Source organism: Erpetoichthys calabaricus, chromosome 11 (assembly GCF_900747795.2).
Source record: "Erpetoichthys calabaricus chromosome 11, fErpCal1.3, whole genome shotgun sequence".
NCBI classification, from domain to species: domain Eukaryota; kingdom Metazoa; phylum Chordata; class Cladistia; order Polypteriformes; family Polypteridae; genus Erpetoichthys; species Erpetoichthys calabaricus.
Window position 1 is genome coordinate 56,187,565 of NC_041404.2, and position 20,431 is coordinate 56,207,995.

At 44.3% G+C, this 20,431-nt stretch overlaps 1 protein-coding gene across 1 annotated transcript in view; it reads right to left on the minus strand.

The window, feature by feature from the left end:
- Nucleotides 1-20,431, minus strand: part of LOC114660422 (ras-GEF domain-containing family member 1C-like) — a 158,228-nt gene that overhangs the window by 87,781 nt on the left and 50,016 nt on the right. Inside the window, exon 2 of the mRNA XM_028813114.2 lies at nucleotides 9,485-9,667. Coding sequence (XP_028668947.1) covers nucleotides 9,485-9,661 — 177 coding nt within the window. The 5' untranslated portion in view covers nucleotides 9,662-9,667. The remainder of the gene's footprint in view (nucleotides 1-9,484; nucleotides 9,668-20,431) is intronic.

The window sequence follows — 20,431 nt, forward strand, 5'->3', positions numbered from 1 at the left end:
AGTAAGGATGACAAATTAACGGCTATCCAACAGTCTGTTCTGGATAGGGAGAATAATTACACAGGGAGAACAGCCAAAGGGTAGACATTAATCTGGGAAGAGCAACTTTGTGCAAAAAGCAAAACTAGCGGAGGTATCTGAAGATTCAAAGATTGTAAGGAACAAAGAGGAAAGAATGGCTGAGAGGTTTGTGTCCCAGAAAGTTAGCGATCAAGAGAAACCATGAGAGGCGGCAGCCTGGGCTGCAAGTGACAGAAAATCATAAATGCAAAAAGAACGAACAGAATTCATTGAGCCATTGTCAGTCCATTTGAATATTCAGGGAGGCCGAGTCTGCCTCAGCAGCATGGAGTGTAAGGAAGGAACTGACCCTGGAGGGGATGCCAGTCCACAGCAGGGCAACTCTAGAGAGAAGAGGAATGAAGGTCAGTAGGACCACCAAGACAGAATACATGTGTGTGAATGAGAGGGAGGTCAGTGGAATGGTGAGGATGAGGGAGTAGAGTTGACAAAGGTGGATGAGTTTAAATACTTGGGATCAACAGTACAGAGTAATGGGGAGTGTGGAAGAGAAGTGAAGAAGAGAGTGCAGGCAGGATGGAGTGGGTGGAGAAGAGTGTCAGGAGTGATTTGTGACAGACGGATATCAGCAAGAGTGAAAGGGAAGGACTACAGGATGGTAGTGAGACCAGCTATGTTATATGGGCTGGAGACGGTGACACAGGAGAAAGAGCTGGAGGTGGCAGAGTTAAAGATGCTAAGATTTGCATTGGGTGTGACGAGGATGGACAGGATAAGAAATGAGGACATTAGAGGGTCAGCTCAAGCTTGGGAGACAAAGTCAGAGAGGCGAGATTGCGTTGGTTTGGACATGTGCAGAGGAAAGATGAGGGGTATATTGGGAGAAGGATGCTAAGGATAGAGCTGCCAGGCAACAGGAGAAGAGGAAGGCCTAAGAGAAGGTTTATGGATGTGGTGAGAGAGGACATGCAGGTGATGGGTGTAACAGAACAAGATGGAGAGGACAGAAAGAGATGGAAGAAGATGATCCGCTGTGGCAACCCCTAACGGGAGCAGCCGAAAGAAGAAGAAGAAGAAGACACGTCTCGCACATAAACATTGGGCTCAGGGTCCGCATTATTAGGTCCACCTGCTCCTCCAAACAGCCAGCCAATCAGGCGGCTCCAACTCAGTCTACAGTAGACTCAATGAGAAGCCAAGCAAAATGACACCTTTCATTGGCTAACTAAAAAGACTACAATATGGAAGCTTTCGAGGCGACTCAGGTATACTTGAAAGCTTGCATACAGTAGTCTTTTTAGTTAGCTAATGAAAGGTGTCATTTTGCTTGACTTCTCACTACATCTATAATGGCTAACACGGTACAACACCCTAGTACTACAGTGGACTCAGTCCACTGTCCAGCTTGTCCAACAGTCCACACTCAATAACCCATAATGACAAAAGAAAGGTTGGCAATTTTATTAAAAATCAAAACTGAAACCCCTCACTCCTAGAAGTGTTCAGCCCCTTTGTGGTGGCACTCCAACTTGTGCCCCGAGGTTTCCTGTTTGCTTTAATTTCCCTGTGGAGTCCACCCGTGACAAACTGAATTGACTGGACATCGTTTAGAAAGTCAAAAATGTACCCTGTGCATAGAAGGTCCTGCAATTCACAGAAAATTGGGAGTGGTCTCCCCCTCGACTTTCTTGTATACTCAGATATGGGGATGGATATTTGAGGAGTAAACCACAAGACAAGGATTATATTTTTATATTACAGTATGTACATTGTGGACGCTAGGAGTCGCTGTTGCCCAGTGCAACCCAGCAGACAGACGTCCAAGACAAACTTGATAAAAAGCACCAAGAAGAATTTTAATATTTTTCTTCAATAACGCACCACACTCGCCACAATTCTCCAATACTCAATAATAATACAATAAATCAATAACAATAATCCTCCTCTCCACCCAGCAGCTCCGTCACTCTACCACCCAACTCCGGCTCAGCTCGCTGGGTTTCCCATAGTCCTTTAAATAGTCCTTGACCCAGAAGTGCTCCTGTCCTTCTGATCATGTGATTCCATAGCACTTCCAGATCAGATAAAGACTTACAGTGCATCCAGAAAGTATTCCCAGCGCATCACTTTTTCCACATTTTGTTATGTTACAGCCTTATTCCAAAATGGATTAAATTCATTTATTTCCTCAGAATTCTACACACAACACCCCATAATGACAACGTGCAAATAGTTTCCTTGAGATTTTTGGAAATTTATTAAAAATAAAAAAACTGAGAAAGCACATGTACATAAGTATTCACAGCCTTTGCCATGAAGCTCGAAATTGAGCTCAGGTGCATCCTGGTTCCCCTGATCATCCTTGAGATGTTTCTGCAGCTTCATTGGAGTCCACCTGTGGTAAATTCAGTTGACTGGACCTGATTTGGAAAGGCACACACCTGTCTATAGAAGGTCCCACAGTTGACAGTTCATGTCAGAGCACAAACCAAGCATGAAGTCAAAGGAATTGTCTGTAGACCTCCGAGACAGGATTGTCTCAAGGCACAAATCTGGGGAAGGTTACAGAAAAAGTTCTGCTGCTTTGAAGGTCCCAATGAGGACAGTGGCCTCAATCATCCATAAGTGGAAGAAGTTCGAAACCCCCAGGACTCTTCCTAGAGCTGGCCAGCCATCTAAACTGAGCGATCGGGGGAGAAGGGCCTTAGTCAGGGAGGTGACCAAGAACCCGATGGTCACTCTGTCAGAGCTCCAGTGGTCCTCTGTGGAGAGAGGAGTACCTTCCAGAAGGACAACCATCTCTGCAGCAATCCACCAGTCAGGCCTGTATGGTAGAGTGGCCAGACGGAAGCCACTCCTTAGTAAAAGGCACATGGCAGCCCACCTGGAGTTTGCCAAAAGGCACCTGAAGGACTCTCAGACCATGAGAAAGAAAATTCTCTGGTCTGATGAGACAAAGATTGAACTCTTTGGTGTGAATGCCAGGCGTCACGTTTGGAGGAAACCAGGCACCGCTCATCACTAGGCCAATACCATCCCTACAGTGAAGCATGGTGGTGGCAGCATCATGCTGTGGGGATGTTTTTCAGCGGCAGGAACTGGGAGACTAGTCAGGATAAAGGGAAAGATGACTGCAGCAATGTACAGAGACATCCTGGATGAAAACCTGCTCCAGAGTGCTCTTGACCTCAGACTGGGGCGACGGTTCATCTTTCAGCAGGACAACGACCCTAAGCACACAGCCAAGATATCAAAGGAGTGGCTTCAGGACAACTCTGTGAATGTCCTTGAGTGGCCCAGCCAGAGCCCAGACTTGAATCCGATTGAACATCTCTGGAGAGATCTTAAAATGGCTGTGCACCGACACTTCCCATCCAACCTGATGGAGCTTGAGAGGTGCTGCAAAGAGGAATGGGCGAAACTGGCCAAGGATAGGTGTGCCAAGCTTGTGGCATCATATTCAAAAAGACTTGAGGCTGTAATTGCTGCCAAAGGGGCATCGACAAAGTATTGAGCAAAGTCTGTGAATACTTACTGTATATACATGTGCTTTCTCAGTTTTTTTATTTTTAATAAATTTGCAAAAATCTCAAGTAAACTTTTTTCATGTTGTCATTATGGGGTGTTGTGTGTAGAATTCAGCGGAAAAACATGAATTTAATCCATTTTGGAATAAGGCTGTAACATAACAAAATGTGGAAAAAGTGATGCGCTGGGAATACTTTCCAGATGCACTGTATGTACATTGTGGACGCTAGGGGTCGCTGTTGCCCCGTGAAACCCAGCAGACAGATGTCCAAGACACACTTGATAAAAATCACCAAGAAGAATTTTAATATTTTTCTTCAATAACGTGCACAAAGCACCACACTCGCCACAATTCTCCAATACTCAATAATAATACAATAAATCAATAACAATTATCCTCCTTTCCACCCAGCAGCTCTGTCACTCTACCACCCAACTCCGGCTCAGCTCGCTGGGTTTCCCATAGTCCTTTAAATAGTCCTTGACCCGGAAGTGATCCTGTCCTTCTGATCATGTGATTTAATAGCACTTCCAGATCAGATAAAGACTTATTATTTTTCTTCAGCCCGGAAGTACTTCTGTTCTTCCGTCCCCGTGACTTGGGAGTACAACAATCCCCTCGTCTCCCTGCAGCGTCACACAGCGGCACCCATGGCACCCAGCAGTGCTGTGAAGCCGAACTCCATCTTCCATGATGCCCTGTGGGAATCCGGGGCACTTCCATGCTGCAGGGAGGACTCCATCTAGCGCCCTGGATGTGTTGGCCGGGATAAACTGCCGGCCGCCTCTCACAACATTAAAGAACCATCCAATAACAAATCAAATCAAATCTCTCTATATATAAAATCTGAAGTCTGTCTGTCTGTCTGTCTGTCTGTTGTGGTAATTAGCCCCGGACACACAGACAGACAGACACCGGATGTTGCAAACACACACGGTTTATTTACAATAGTCTGGCACAAAACACAGTGCTCTTGCACCAAACACCTTTATAAGAGTCCTTTTCTCTCCCTCCGGACTTCTCCTGCCTCCTTTTCTCCACTCCTCCCGAGCTTTGTCTTCTTCCTCCCGACTCTGGCCATCGACTAGAGGAAGGTGGCCTCTTTTATGCCCACCCGGATGTGCTCCACGTGCCCTCTGACCATCTTCCTGTGGCAGTTCCTGGTGTGGCGGAAGTGCCACACGAGCACCCACAAGCACTCCAGGTGTCCCTGGTATTCCTTCCGGCAGCACTTCCGAGTGCTGACATCTAGGGCTCCTCAATCCTCTGGGCGCCCCCTTGTGGTGGCCACGGGCCCCAATAGGGTTGAGCTTCCATGCTCGGTTCCTGTGGCTCCCATACAGACCAGGGGCAGCTGCCTTGTCGTGGTCCAGGGGAGGTATACTGTAATCCCTCTCCCGGTACTTCCAGGAGTCCCCCGGCTGGGCATAAGCCCCCAGATGACCACCACAATGTCTGTCTGCTTTTCACGAGAGAACCACTTCACAGATTTAGAACGGGTTTTTTTTTTTTTTCTAGAATTTGCTTGAACATTCCAGTTGATTTTGTTACTTCTTTCATTTCACTAAGAATCAGGGTTTGCTTGCAGGAGCGATACACTTGCAGTAATCTGAGACAGAGGCTGCAGGCCCAGGGGAGGGGGAAGCGTGATGTCAGGAGTGGGGAGCCGGGCAGGGCCCACCTAACTCATGCGCCAGCCTCCGCTCGAATTGGTGTACCTTGCTGCTGCTTAGCTAGCGATACCTGTTGGTTAATTGATTTTTAAAGTTTGCCCTGTTTCACTACTTCGCAGGCGGAGCCCCGGGGGATAGCTAGTTAATAACATATTAAACAAATTATTATAAAAGTAAAGTTGAATAAATCGAACTCTGCAGCTGCATGAAAATAAAAAAGTACCACTTCCGGTTAGCGGAAATAACTGAAAAGGTGATAGAAATCTACATTTTGTACTTAATGCTTGTACAGTTAGGTCCATAAATATTTGGACAGAGACAACTTTTTTCTCATTTTGGTTCTGTACATTACCACAATGAATTTTAAATGAAACAACTCCGATGCAGTTGAAGTGCAGACTTTCAGCTTTAATTCAGTGGGGTGAAGAAAATGATTGCATAAAAATGTCAGGCAACTAAAGTATTTTTTGAACACAATCCCTTCATTTCACGGGCTCAAAAGTAATTGGACAATTGACTCGCAGGCTATTTCATGTCAATATTTCATATTTCAAGTCCGTCGTTATTTTCTTATCAATTAAGCAGATAAAAGGCCTGGAGTTGATTTGAGGTGTGGTGCTTGCATGTGGAAGATTTTGCTGTGAACAGACAACATGCGGTCAAAGGAGCTCTCCATGCCGGTGAAAGAAGCTACAAAAACAGAAAAAACACATCCGAGAAATTGCTACAATATTACGAGTGGCAAAATCTACAGTTTGGTACATCCTGAGAAAGAAAGCAAGCACTGGTGAACTCAGCAACACAAAAAGACCTGGACGTCCACGGAAGACAACAGTGGTGGATGATTGCAGAATCATTTCCATGGTGAAGAGAAACCCCTTCACAACAGCCAACCAAGTGAACAACACTCTCCAGGGGGTAGGCGTATCGATATCCAAGTCTACCATAAAGAGAAGACTGCATGAAAGTAAATACAGAGGGTGCACTGCAAGGTGCAAGCCACTCATAAGCCTCAAGAATAGAAAGACTAGATTGGACTTTGCTAAAGAACATCTAAAAAAGCCAGCACAGTTCTGGAAGAACATTCTTTGGACAGATGAAACCAAGATCAACCTCTACCAGAATGATGAGAAGAAAAAAGTATGGAGAAGGCGTGGAACAGCTCATTATCCAAAGCAGAGCACATCATCTGTAAAACATGGTGGAGGGATGCAGTGTGATGGCTGCCAGTGACACTGGGACACTCGTGTTTATTGATGATGTGACACAGGACAGAAGCAGACGAATGAATTCTGAGGTGTTCAGAGACATACTGTCTGCTCAAATCCAGCTAAATACAGCAGTCAGATTGATTCATGTTACAGATGGACAATGACCCAAAACATACAGCCAAGGCAACCGAGGAGTTTATTAAAGCAAAGAAGTGGACAATTCTTGAATGGCCAAGTCAGTCACCTGATCTTAACCCAACTGACCAGACATTTCACTTGTTGAAGACTAAACTTCAGACAGAAAGGCCCACAAACAAACAGCAACTGAAAGTCACAGCAGTAAAGGCCTGGCAGAGCATTAAAAAGGAGGAAACCCAACATCTGGTGATGTCCAGGAGTTCAAGACTTCAGGCTGGCATTGCCAGCAAAGGGTTTTCAACCAAGTATTAGAAATGAACATTTGATTTCCAGTTATTTAATTTTTCCAATTACTTTTGAGCCCCTGAAATGAAGGGATTGTGTTCAAAAAATGCTTTAGTTGCCTCACATTTTTATGCAATCGTTTTGTTCACCCCACTGAATTAAAGCTGAAAGTCTGCACTTCAACTGCATCCGAGTTGTTTCATTTAAAATTCATTCTGGTAATGTACAGAACCAAAATGAGAAAAAAGTTGTCTCTGTCCAAATATTTATGGACCTAACTGTATGCAAAATTTGGTTGACCGAAGTGAAAGCGTACTCAAGGTATCGTGTTTACTTACACACACACACACACACACACACACACAGATTTCCAAAAATGATAAATTTCAGACTCAGGGAGTTCTAAAACATCGAGATTCACTAAAATCTCAAAGTCAAATTTTCGGATGATTACAATACTTTCCCTAAACTTTGCAAAACAAGCCATGAAGTCCAAGGATAGACTTCTGCAGTCAAAGTGTGGTGGAGCATTGAGCAGGAAAAGGTGGATACAACTACAATAAAACCCTGATTATCTGACACGGGTCGGGACCGAGGACATGACGGGTAAGAGAAAAGACGGATAACAGAAGAGCTACTTTAAAAATGATATACGGTAGATTAGTTTAGCAAATACTCGTATTTATTTACAATAAGAAAATTTGCATTAACAAAATATTGACAAAATTAATTCATTTATATAATACTGTAATCACCACAATGGCATGATTCTTTGATAATCAAACTAAATTATTACCAGTTTCACAAGAATCACAAGTTTCTTGTTCTTTTGATTCTCAATCTGAATTAAACCAATGAACGAGTCACATGATTCTGGTTTATTTGATTCCCAAACTAAATCATTACCTGCAAACAAGTTGCATGATGATCCTGAATTGACTGAAACCTGTAAATGAGTCACATGACTCTCGTTTTTTTTTATCTTGAGCTGAATTATTACCTGTAAATGAGTCACATGATTCTCATTCACTTGATTCTCGAACTGAATCAAACTCATAAATGTGTCACATGATTCTCATTTGTTTGATTTTAAACTAAGTAATTATTCGTGAAGGAGTCACATGATCCGCATCATTTGGATTTCAAATGAAATCGTTACCTGCAAAGGAGTTGCACGACTCTCGTCCGTTTGATTCGCAAACTTGGTCAAACCTGTGAACGAGTCACATGATTCTCCTTTAGTTGATCTCAAACTGAATCATGGCCTATTGATGAGTCAGATGATTCTCATTCATTTAATATTCCAACTTGAACATTGCCTACAAATAAATGACGCGATTCTTGGATATTCAAACTAAATCATTACCTGTGAAACAATCACGTTTTTGTGTTCCTTACTAAATTAAACCAGTGAATGTGTCACATGATTCTCGTCCCTTTGATTCTCAGACTAAATCATTACCTGTAAACGAGTCACATGATTCTCATTTTGTTGATCTTGAACTGACTCCTATCAGTTAATGTGTCACATGACTCATTGAGCCAACTCATTACCTGTCAATGAATCAAATGATTCCCCGATTCTCCAACTAAATTGTTACCTACAAATAAGCTGCACGATTCTCATTCATGTCATTCTCGAACTGAATCAAACCTGTACACGAGTCACATGATTCTTGTTTATTCGATCTTGAACTAATTACTCGAGAATGAGTCACATGATCCACATCCATTTGATTCTCAAACGAAATCATTACCTGCAAACAAGCTGTATGATTCTCGTTTTTAATGAGACTTGCAAGCTGAATCAAAGCTATGAATGAGTCACATGATTCTCATTTAGTTGATCGCAAACTAAATCACTATATGCAAATGAGTCACATGATTCTCATTTAGTTGATCTCACACTGAATAATGACATAAACGAGTCGCGTGATTCTTCTTTATTTCATTCTCGGGTAGTTTGCGGGCTACACAACAAACCCCAAAACCAAAACGTCGTAATCCGTCAAGAGGTTTGTTCAGCCCAGTGAGACTAAATGTAATTAAGCAGAATCACAAAGTTGACATATTTTATTATTTTAATCATGCATTTTGTTGTGCTTGTTTCCCCTATGTTTAATATGCATGTAGTATGTAATCTAACATTCTGCATGGTACATATATGAATTATTTGATTATGTATTTGTGAGAACCTGCATACCCAGGCCCCCCCATATCCCCACCCTCTTGGGTAATTACTTTGTTCAAGTATCATACAAACGAGAATCATGTGACTCGTTCACTGGGTTAATAAATAATATATAATTTAACATTCTGCATGGTACATATATGAATTATTTGTGAGAACCTGCATCCCCAGCCCACCCTACACCAAGCCCCCCATATTCTCACCCTCCCCAGCAAAATTAAATGAATCAAATGAGCAATCAACCTAATCAGGTAGTTTTAGGTAATAAAATTATAAAAGTGAATTGTTTTGTTCGTCCCTTCTGTCCCTCAGGGCTACACAGCTTAGGAGTGACACCTCCAAAAGTGGGCAGCTCACTACTGTAATATGTGCCCACCTCTAGAATGCTGCACGTTAGTAACAGTGTGGCTTAAATGGCTCTCCTCTTGGCTTTTACCTCTGGGTAGTATTCTGCAGTGGGGACCAGATGCTGTATTAAAGCATCGAGAGATGCAGACGTGAGGTTTCCATCTTGAAAGATCAAGCCTTCTGGGATATTCTCTTTAGGAGGATGAACATGAGGACTAAAGCCACCAGGGGTAAACATAGCTGTAGAGCTCGGCGTTTGGGGCATGCCTCCCTGAAACAAAGAGAACAAAAAAAAACAATCAGAATCAAACAGGTTCAACCCCATCATGATACTTAACGCTCTGAGTGATACCCGTTTACTAGGATTGTGGGCAGCATGGCGGTGGAGTGGTTAGTGCTGCTGACTCATGGATCCACAGCCCTGTATTGGAATGACATAAGAACTTCACTGTCTTCAGTGCCTATAAAAAGCATGCGCAGAACCCTTGGACATTCTTGTTATACAACATTGAATCTTCTTTTCTGGGACAACTATTTGATTACACAACACACCCATTGAACCCCTTTTAAATGTTTTCTGACATCAAAGAGAAGTCTGTTATGCCAGATGCACCTTTACAGGTGTTATGTTTCAGCCAGGGCTCCCCCTAGTGGCTGGGGTTCAGATTCCTCTGTTATGTCTGTTTTGTTAATTTTTGATTCTTTTGTTTATATTGATATTATTGATCATTTAGTTTCTAGATGTTTATGCATCTTTTTCTTTGTGTCACATTTTGTGGGTGGTCTCCCAAGAGGTGGGGCCACCTGCCAGTAGCCAACAAGAGACTACAAAGGCTGATGAAAACCCACAGTCCCTTGTGGTTCATTGAATCTGCTGGCATTGGTAAGTTGTCTTGTGTTTGTTTCTTCTTTTTATCATTAATATTCCTGGCTTTACTCACAGTCCCTTGCGGTTCATTGAATGTGCTGCCATTGTTGAGTTTTCTGGTGTTTGCTGCTTCTTTTTTGATCATTAATTTTCCAGGATTTACCCATAATCCCTTGCAGTTCCCAACGAGAAAGTAAATCGGACTCAGGGAGGTCTAAAACGTCATGATTCATCAAAATCTCAACTTCGAGTCTTTGGATGATTACAATACTTTCTGTCTTTGTATACGAGAAAGTGAAAATCAGGCAAGAAGTCAAAAACCAGGCAAGACACGAATGTCAATAGCGTTTGTTTCTTTTTGTGTTTAAAGGATTTATCCGCAGATTGGGTAAAGGTTGGTTGCCAACGTTGACTTTTTATCCCACCAAAATGATTACACGAGGTCACGACCCCAGAGACCACGCCCCCAGCAATGTGGGATGTAATCCTAATGACGGTTATTCAAAATGGGGTCTAATATAGAAAAATACCATGAGACCCTCAAATTCAGCCCTGATCATGACAGGTGGACGCATCAGGTGAAAACATTAGACGGTGTCACACACGTGCGCATGGGAGGAAGCTAAAGGACTCAAAGGAAGGAAATTCCACACCAGACCAGGGGGTGGCGAGGTGCACTGAACCTTTCTCTTTATCCACTGCAGACCCATTATGGGAAAATCCGACTGGCCTCCATGATGTCACATTCTGGTCAGGCGCCCCATGATGTCACTTCCAGTGCAGAAGACACCCCTTTCCGGCCACAAGGCCGATGACATCACTTCCGGTCAGAAGGCCCATGACGTCACTTTCCTGTCAGGAACCCCATGATGTCACCTCCGGTCCAGAAGATGTCCCTTTCCGGTTCACGAGCCTGATGATGTCACTTCTGGTTCTGGTCATAATGACCTCACTTCCTCTGCCGCACCTTAAATACCCACCACCTCAACCTCACCAGTTAGTTCTACTAAGAAATTCTTCCATTTGCTGCCAGGAAACATTAAATGGGTGGCTGCCCCAAATCTTTTTATGGCTCTTGTCACACCATGTGGTCTAGCGGGTCCACAGCTCACGTCAAGAGGCCAGTTTTAAATAAATAATTGCCGCGCTTGCAGCTTAGTGAGGGGGCATGGTGGTTGAGTGGCTGAAGAAGTTCCAGGGGGATTCGTGGTGTGGGCCCTGTCTCACCTAAGTGCACAGGTGAGAAACCGTCCAGATCCGTAATTATTCCCGGGGGCTGCTGATTGCTACAGCTGCCATGTCCTCTTCATAAATAGAAGTGCGAGGCAGTTTGGGGAAAGAAAAAAAGGGGAGGAAAAAAGAGCGAGAGGTTGCAGGAAAGCAGGAAGCATTTGGAAAAAGCCGGTGTGAGTGAGTGATCGATCGATTGTAGGCAGGCAAGCAGCTGGACAGTGAGCCCTAGCAGGGGTGTTTGGCCAACACCTAGGGCAGTTGGAAGTGGTCGCTCCCGCCGAGTATTTTATGGAGAAACAGGAGTGACCGGCAGTAGGACGGCTGGCCGCGTAAGGCCGAGAAGGCAGCGGGAGTCGGGAAGCTTGGGCGGTGAATTCCCCGACGTGTGCGCCCCGGTCGTTAGGGAAGCCAAGTCTCGGTCTGGAGAGTGCGTGATCGAAGCCAGGGATCGGGAGTCCTCCGGACCAGATGAGCGGAGAGAAGGTCAGCTGCTGCAGAAGAGCGACTCACCAATACAGTAAAACTGCTAGGGTTGTTTAATTGTCCCAAAGATCACATGCAGCTAGTTAGACATATAGAGACGAAAGACCTGTCTGTGTATGGAGCGGTGTGCTCCGCTCTGCTCAACCACAGCCACTAGATGGCGCTTGCATATTTAAATTTTTTCAGCGCTTGAATGCACCTCAGTTCTCACTGCGAAAGACGTGTGTGGTCAGCTGCTGCAGAAGAGCGACTCTCCAGTTACACCGGGCCCAGATGGGAGAAGCAGGGGAGCCGCCAGGTAAAGAAGACACCGGGCTTTTGTGTTTTTAAAGGGCTGCTTCCAGCATTGTTTTAACCTCGTTTTTACAGGATTGTTTTTTACTATGGTGTTCTTAACCTCCACTCAGCACTTGTATTTTATGGACTATTTATTTAATGAAGATGTTTTGAATGCACTGCACTTTTATTCGAACACTTGTTTTTAATAAAAGCACTTTTACACCATCCCCTTGCTCCATATGTTTGTGCCTCACTGCCGAGCTCATCGGTGACATTACCAACGGTGTCGGGTTCAAGGGCTCCCGGACGGATGATGGGAGCATGCAGCGAACCCGCATCATCACACAGGTCACCAGGACTGTGACTTACTTTGATTTTGACTTTCTCTTTTACAGTTTTTAAAGTCCTCAGTTGTCACTGAGTTCATCAATTCAATTAATGGTTAGATATTGTTGGGGCGGCACGGTATCGCAGTGGGTAGCACTGCTGCCTCGCAGTTGGAAGACTTGAGGACCTGGGCTTGCTTCCTGGGTCCTCCCTGCGTGGAGTTTGCATGTTCTCCCCGTGTCTGCGTGGGTTTCCTCCGGGTGCTCCGGTCTCCTCCCACAGTCCAAAGACATGCAGGTTAGGTGGATTGGCGATTCTAAATTGGCCCTAGTGTGTGCTTGGTGTGTGGGTGTGTTTGTGTGTGTCCTGCGGTGGGTTGGCACCCTGCCTGGGATTGGTTTCTGCCTTGTGCCCTGTATTGGCTGGGATTGGCTCCAGCAGACCGCCGTGACCCTGTGTTCGGATTCAGCGGGTTGGAAAATGGATGGATGGATAGATATTGTTGGTTTCCATTGTTGTGTAATCACTTTCTACTTTGTTCTCTGTATATTTTAACAAATGTGCATTTTTATGTGTACCATTTCTGTATTTAGTAATTAGTATAATCTGTACTTGTATTTTAACTCTGTATTTTTAGCGCTATCCTCTTTAATAAAACCCCTGTGTGCGTCCAGTGTCCGTGTGTATCTTCTGGTGAAGTGCGCATGCGCGGGGCACAGTGCGATGCTTCAAAGGCCACCTGACGCGTCACACAAGACAGAGAGGGCGGGACCTATAAAATATGGCGCGGCCAATCCAATCAGATTTCTGGAAATGAGGTAAGACTTTAAACAAAAGGCACGAAAAATCCAATCGGGTACTGAGACGCAGAGACCAGCTTCCCCAAAGAGGTGGGATTAGTGTTTGTTGTTGTGCAAGTGTTCACTCTGAGGATGTCAGATATGAGATTAAGAAACTTGGCCCGGTAAAGTGTAAAGTGATAGTCGTTGAAGGGGTTTTCCTAAATATATGAATTTTCATGATATTACAATAGGATGACTTTAAAAAGTAGATTTATTTTCGCGCACATAGAATCCGTTGCTGGGGAGACACCACACATACAATAATCAGCTCCACGCCAGCACAGATTAAAATACTTGCTGGGGAACAACACAGTACTTGCTGGAGAGACGTATTACTGCGAGAGAAAATTAAAGGCACACAATACAGTGACGCATATTACAGCCACATACAAGCCAGGATTACTGTAACAGAAAATAGACGGTCCCTTGCCATTTAATATAGACTGTTCCTACTAATGTTTATGCACTACTGTTCTAGCGCCCGTTATTGTAACGGGCTTAATGTCTAGTACATAAATATGTTTGGTATTGTATTGTATGTAACACACGCTAAGAAAGCTGCTTGGCCCCTGAGGTTTCAATACAAAACACACGCTAGGTCATCGACACTCATCCTCTGAGGTTACATAGTGTATGTCAGCTTTTCTCAACCTTTAAGTATTTGCGACCCGAGTTTTCATAACAGTTTTAATCGCGCCCCCCTAACATTTTTTTTAAAGGAGCCCACTAATACCAATTTAATCTTTTTTAATTAATGACATATCATAGATGCATATTTTATTATACCTACTTAACTTTTATCGACATTTATCTAACTCTATATTTATTTTTCTAGTATCAGAATGTAGTTTAACTTAATTTGCTTTGGTTTCAATAGATGCATTTTTCATATTTTCGATTCTTGTTTCCTTTTTTTCACATCTTTGCGCCCCCCCCCTTTTTGTTACTTCGTGACCCCCCTAGGGGGACCCACCCCACAGATTGAGAACCACTGGTGTAGTGACCAGAAAATGTCCAGGGTTGTTGTTTTAACTACTCTTAATATTCAGGGTGACTTTGACACGTGGGGAGTTATATTATCATGTGCAGTAGAAGTGCGGGTTAGCTGATTGCTCACAGGCTTGCTTTAGGGCCGCACGCTAAAAGAGCTCCGTACTCTGAGTTAGAGCAACGATCTGTTAAGGAGCATCTGTTTCATTAAATTCAATGCAGATGTACTGCTGGATACTTCACGACACAGAGGAAGAGATACAACGTCAAAATGAAGCAAACGTGTGTGTATATGTTTATGGAGAAGTCCACTCTGCTCACGCTTAACCACAGCCATGGTACTTGGTGTGATTTCTACAGAAGATGTAGGTGTGTGACTTGTGCTTGGTGAGATGGCACATGCATGAACTTTTAAAATTTTTTCAGTGCTTCCATGCACCTCACTTCTCTTCCAACCCATGAGTTGTGGCACGTGCACGATGTACGTTCACACAGCGAGCTACCATACATTTGTCTGAGTTCCGCTTAATTTGTGCCACAGCTGCACTCATCCTTTTGTATAGTCCAGTGACCTGAGGCGAAGACTGGACTCCTTTGGTACTGTGTCTCTCCGGAAAATTCTTGGGTACCGCTGGTTTGACTTTGTGTTGCTCATGGAGTCCCAAATGAGGCACATGACCTGCATTGTGAGGGAGCGTCAGTTATGGCACTGCGGCCATGTGGCGCGTTTCCCTGAGGGTGATCCGGCTCATAAGATCTTCATTGTTGGGGACCCGAGTGGCTGGACCAGGCCAAGGGGTCGCCCACATAACACCTGGCTGTGACAGATAGAGGGTCATTTCCGGAGGGTGGGACTGGACCGCGTATTTGCCTGGGGGGGATCCCGAGTTGTTTTGTCATGTAGTGGGGGCAGCAACGCACTGTACCAGTGCATGCTCTCCAACTTGACTTGACTTGCTGCACTCGACTACACGTCCGTCTCAGACAAACCTGTCCCGGCCCTCATAGCTGACACCTCTGCAAGTTCACCAATACAGTAAAACTGCTAGGGTTGTTTAATTGTCCCAAAGACCACATGCAGCTAGTTAGACATATAGAGACGAAAAACCTGCCTGTGTATGGAGCGGTGCGCTCTGCTCTGCTCAACCACAGCCACCAGATGGCGCTTGCATGCACATTTACATTTTTTCAGTGCTTGAATGCACCTCAGTTCTCACTGCGAAAGACGTGTGTGTGTATGTTTGTATGTGTGTGTGTGTGTGTGTGTGTGTATGGAGTAGTCCGCTCTGCTCACGCTCAACCACAGCCACTAGATGGCGCATGCACGCACTTTTAATTTTTTTCAGCACTTGCACACACCACACTTGTCACTATGAAACACCTGTGGGCAGAAAATGCAGCTGCGCAACAATGGCGTCGTGCTAATTACACAGAGGAAGAAACACAATGTCGAAACGAAGCAAACTCCGCGGCTCAACAACATGCAAGTGAAACATCTCAGCAATGGAGGGCAAGGCTTGAAGTTCTCACTGAACACATTTGTCTATCTGGAGGTATTTTCTCCAGACAAAGATTAATAGGAGGACTAAGGCAGCATTTCTCAACCTTTAAGTATTTGCGACCCGAGTTTTCACAACTGTTTTAATCGTGCCCCCCTAACATTTTTTGAAACCCTAATAAAATGTATTCCTATATTTTTTGCTGTTGATACACCGCTACAAGTTTAAAATTTCCCTACGAATAGCGAAATTACGCCACATATTATTTGGTTGTAAGTAGGGCGTGTCTTGCAAGAATCTCATGTTCTACGTCATCGCGAGACGGTCCTGGGTTAATCTCTTGGCACAAAGTCTCATGTTTAAGGTCCCTGTGAGACGCTCTGTGGCCAATCTCTTTAGTCTTGTGGGTCTTTTAAGTGTCTTCTGTGATCTTAACAAGAAGATCATGTCTCGACGCCCTACTGTTTCTCTGCAGGATTTTTTTTTTTATAATAGAGAGATATATTATATAAATATATATATTATATTACCCATCCATCCATTATCCAACCTGCTATATCCTAACTACAGGGTCACGGGGGCCTGCTGGAGCCAATCCCAGCCAACACAGGGCGCAAGGCAGGAAACAAACCTCAGGCAGGCAGAGGCGTAGCTAGGGTTTTCAGCGCTCGGGGACAACTGAAGATTTCACGCCCCCTTCTGTTTGCCAAAATGCAATGGGGTACATCAATTTGGCACCCCCTGAATGCTGCGCCCAGGCACAGATGTCCCCCCTTGCCCCCCCCCCCAGCTACGCCACTGCGAGCAAGGCGCCAGCCCACTGCAGTATATTATCCATCCATCCATCCAGTATCCAACCCGCTGAATCCAAACACAGGGTCACGGGGGTCTGCTGGAGCCAAAACCAGCCAACACAGGGCACAAGGCAGGAACCAATCCCGGGCAGGGTGCCAACCCACCGCAGGCAGTATATTATATTATATTATAAAATTTCACGATGAGGACGAGTGTGATGAGGATGAATAGGATTAGAAATGAGGACATTAGAGGGTCAGTTCAAGTTGGACGGTTGGGAGATAAAGTCAGAGAGGCGAGATTGCATTGGTTTGGACATGTGCAGAGGAGAGATGCGGGGTATACTGGGAGAAGAGTGCTAAGGATAGAGCTGCCAGGCAAGAGGAGAAGAGGAAGGCCTAAGAGAAGGTTTATGGATGTGGTGAGAGAGGACATGCAGGTGAAAGGTGTAACAGAGCAAGATGGAGAGGACAGAAAGATATGGAAGAAGATGATCCGCTGTGCCGACCCCTAACATGAGCAGCTGAAAGAAGAAGAAGAAGATATAAAATTTCACACCACAATGATTGACTTGAATCCTTACGCCATCAGTTACCATATATACTTGCGTATAAGTCGGGTCTTGAAACCCGAAAAATCGTTCATAAAATCAGACCCTGACTTATGCGCCCGTTCAAAAATACGACACTTCATTTTTTTTTCTTTACATCTTCTTGCCTCCTCCAATCTCGCATCAGTTTCTCAGACACATTGAATTTTGTTGCAGCAGCGTAGTCACCAATTTCTTTCGCCACTTCAACGACTTTTAATTTAAAATCAACTGCATATTTTCTTTTGATCAAACGCTCCATCGTAGATAAGGGATGCTCTTACGATAAAGGTGTATGAGGGTGCGAGATACAAAAAACACAAATTGGTGCAAACGTCGCTTCGGAATAGTTCGGGTATTACCGTGTGGTCACGTAGGCACAATAGAGAGAGATAGACAGAGAGGTGAGGAGCACACACTGATACAGCGCATTGCCGCATCCACATAATAATACAAGGCCAAGTGCTCCGTGGTTACTCTCTCAGGTGGTCATTAGCATATCATAATTTCTTGGACCAATAGCGTGAGTTTTCCGCATTCGACTTATATGACTGACATTATAAAATACCAGAATTTATACTGTAGAATTAAGTCCCGACTTATCCGGTAGTTCATCAAGCACCTGGAGCACTTCGGGGTAACATATAAAAGGAGCCAGCAGTATTCAGGGAGCCAGAGTTGGGAGGAAGGGGGACGAAGATTGACGAGGAAGAGTGGAGGAGAAAAAAAGACGAGAGTATTGTGTTGAAGGTGCTGTTTGTACTTAGCGGGACTATGTTGTGCCCACAAGTGCCTCCTGCATCTGTCTGGGTGGCTGTCACTCCCTCTACACTTGTCACAGTGCGTTTTTATTATTTATGCGGTTTTATTGTACAGCACTTTGGGTCAACGGCAGTTACTTTGAAGTGTGCTATGCAAATAAATTGACATGGACACTGACGATGACAGAAATGCAGTTGTTTCCAGAGGGCACGCGGCGTTTTTTCTTGCCACTGCAGTCACGTCCTTTGTAATTTGGACGTGAAGAGAATGCGCAGACTACACACCCACTACTGTGCCAGCCCATCGAAACTGAGGGGGTCATAGCAGGCCAGTGCCTAAAAAATGGCTAAATATGCTGTGATGCTTCTAATAGGTTGAAGCGGAGCAAATAATTGGTACATGATTAATCATACACACTCAAAAAGAAAGATCCAAAACAAAAATGATTATAAGAGGATACTTTCAGGATTTACGCTAAGCTTCCTTTAACTGTGAGATAAAAGTCCCAGCGTAAAAAAAATAAAAAGGCCTAAGCAATCTGAGCTCATTATTATGAACAGGCATCTTGAAACGGAGTGCGCCGCTCTGTGAGAAGTGATAAGAGTTTCATTATATACCAAGATGTCAAGTCGGTGATAACAAAAAAAAAATAATCATAAAAATGTTTCATGAATATGGCTTAGCGCTCCATTGCTACGTTAACCGTGACCCATGTCACCGTCTCCATTGCACACTCGAGAGCTGCGAGCTGAAGTGCGATTTTCCCCCAGTGAGGCCTACAATGTAATTAAAATCTGGATTTCAAATGTGCCGAGGTGCAAAGTAAGCCTGACGCATTGAAGAGCACTCATGCAAAAAGATGGCGGTGCAGGACAAGTTACCGTCTGGTGCATAAAAGCCTCAGTTCAGGCGCACCTTAGATTGCAAGCTCTTAATAATAATAAGTCAATCCATTCATTTTAGAATTTTCTTTTCTTCTGCAGGGGCACCTACTCAAGTAGCACTGGGTACAGCAGAGGAATCAACCCAGGACCAGATCATATTTACCCTCGAGTTCTAAAGGAGGCCCGTGACTACAGATATAAACCCTTGGCACATATTTTTAGGAAGTCACTGAGCACTGGAGAGATTCTGAAGGACTGGAAAATGGCAAATATCATCCCATTATACAGGTGCTGGTCATAAAATTAGAATATCATGACAAAGTTGATTTATTTCAGTAATTCCATTCAAAAAGTGAAACTTGTATATTAGATTCATTCATTACACACAGACTGATGTATTTCAAATGTTTATTTCTTTTAATGTTGATGATTATAACTGACAACTAATGAAAGTCCCAAATTCAGTATCTCGGAAAATTAGAGTATCAATTAAGACCAATGCAAAAAAAGGATTTTTAGAAATGTTGGCCAACTGAAAGGTATGAACATGAAAAGTATGAGCATGTACAGCACTCAATATTTAGTTGGGGCTCCTTTGGCCTGGATTACTGCAGCAATGCGGCGTGGCATGGAGTCGATCAGTCTGTGGCACTGCTCAGGTGTTATGAGAGCCCATGTTGCTCTGATAGTGGCCTTCAGCTCTTCTGAATTGTTGGGTCTGGCGTATTGCATCTTCCTCTTCACAATACCCCATATGGGGTTAAGGTCAGGCGAGTTTGCTGGCCAATCAAGAACAGGGATACCATGGTTCTTAAACCAGGTACTGGTAGCTTTGGCACTGTGTGCAGGTGCCAGGTCTTGTTGGAAAATGAAATCTGCATCTCCATAAAGTTCGTCAGCAGCAGGAAGCATGAAGTGCTCTAAAACTTCCTGGTAGACGGCTGCATTGACCTTGGACCTCAGAAAACACAATGGACCAACACCAGCAGATGACATGGCACCCCAAACCATTACTGACTGTGGAAACTTTACACTGGACCTCACGCAACGTGGATTCTGTGCCTCTCCTCTCTTCCTCCAGACTCTGGGACCTTGATTTCCAAAGGAAATGCAAAATTTACTTTCATCAGAGAACATAACTTTGGACTACTCAGCAGGCGAGACGCTTCTGACGCTGTCTCTTGTTCAAGAGTGGCTTGACACAAGGAATGCGACAGCTGAAACCCATGTCTTGCATACGTCTGTGCCTGGTGGTTCTTGAAGCACTGACTCCAGCTGCAGTCCACTCTTTGTGAATCTCCACCACATTTTTGAATGGGTTTTGTTTCACAATCCTCTCCAGGGTGTGGTTATCCCTATTGCTTGTCCACTTTTTTCTACCACATCTTGTCCTTCCCTTCGCCTCTCTATTAATGTGCTTGGACACAGAGCTCTGTGAACGGCCAGCCTCTTTAGCAATGACCTTTTGTGTCTTGCCCTCCTTG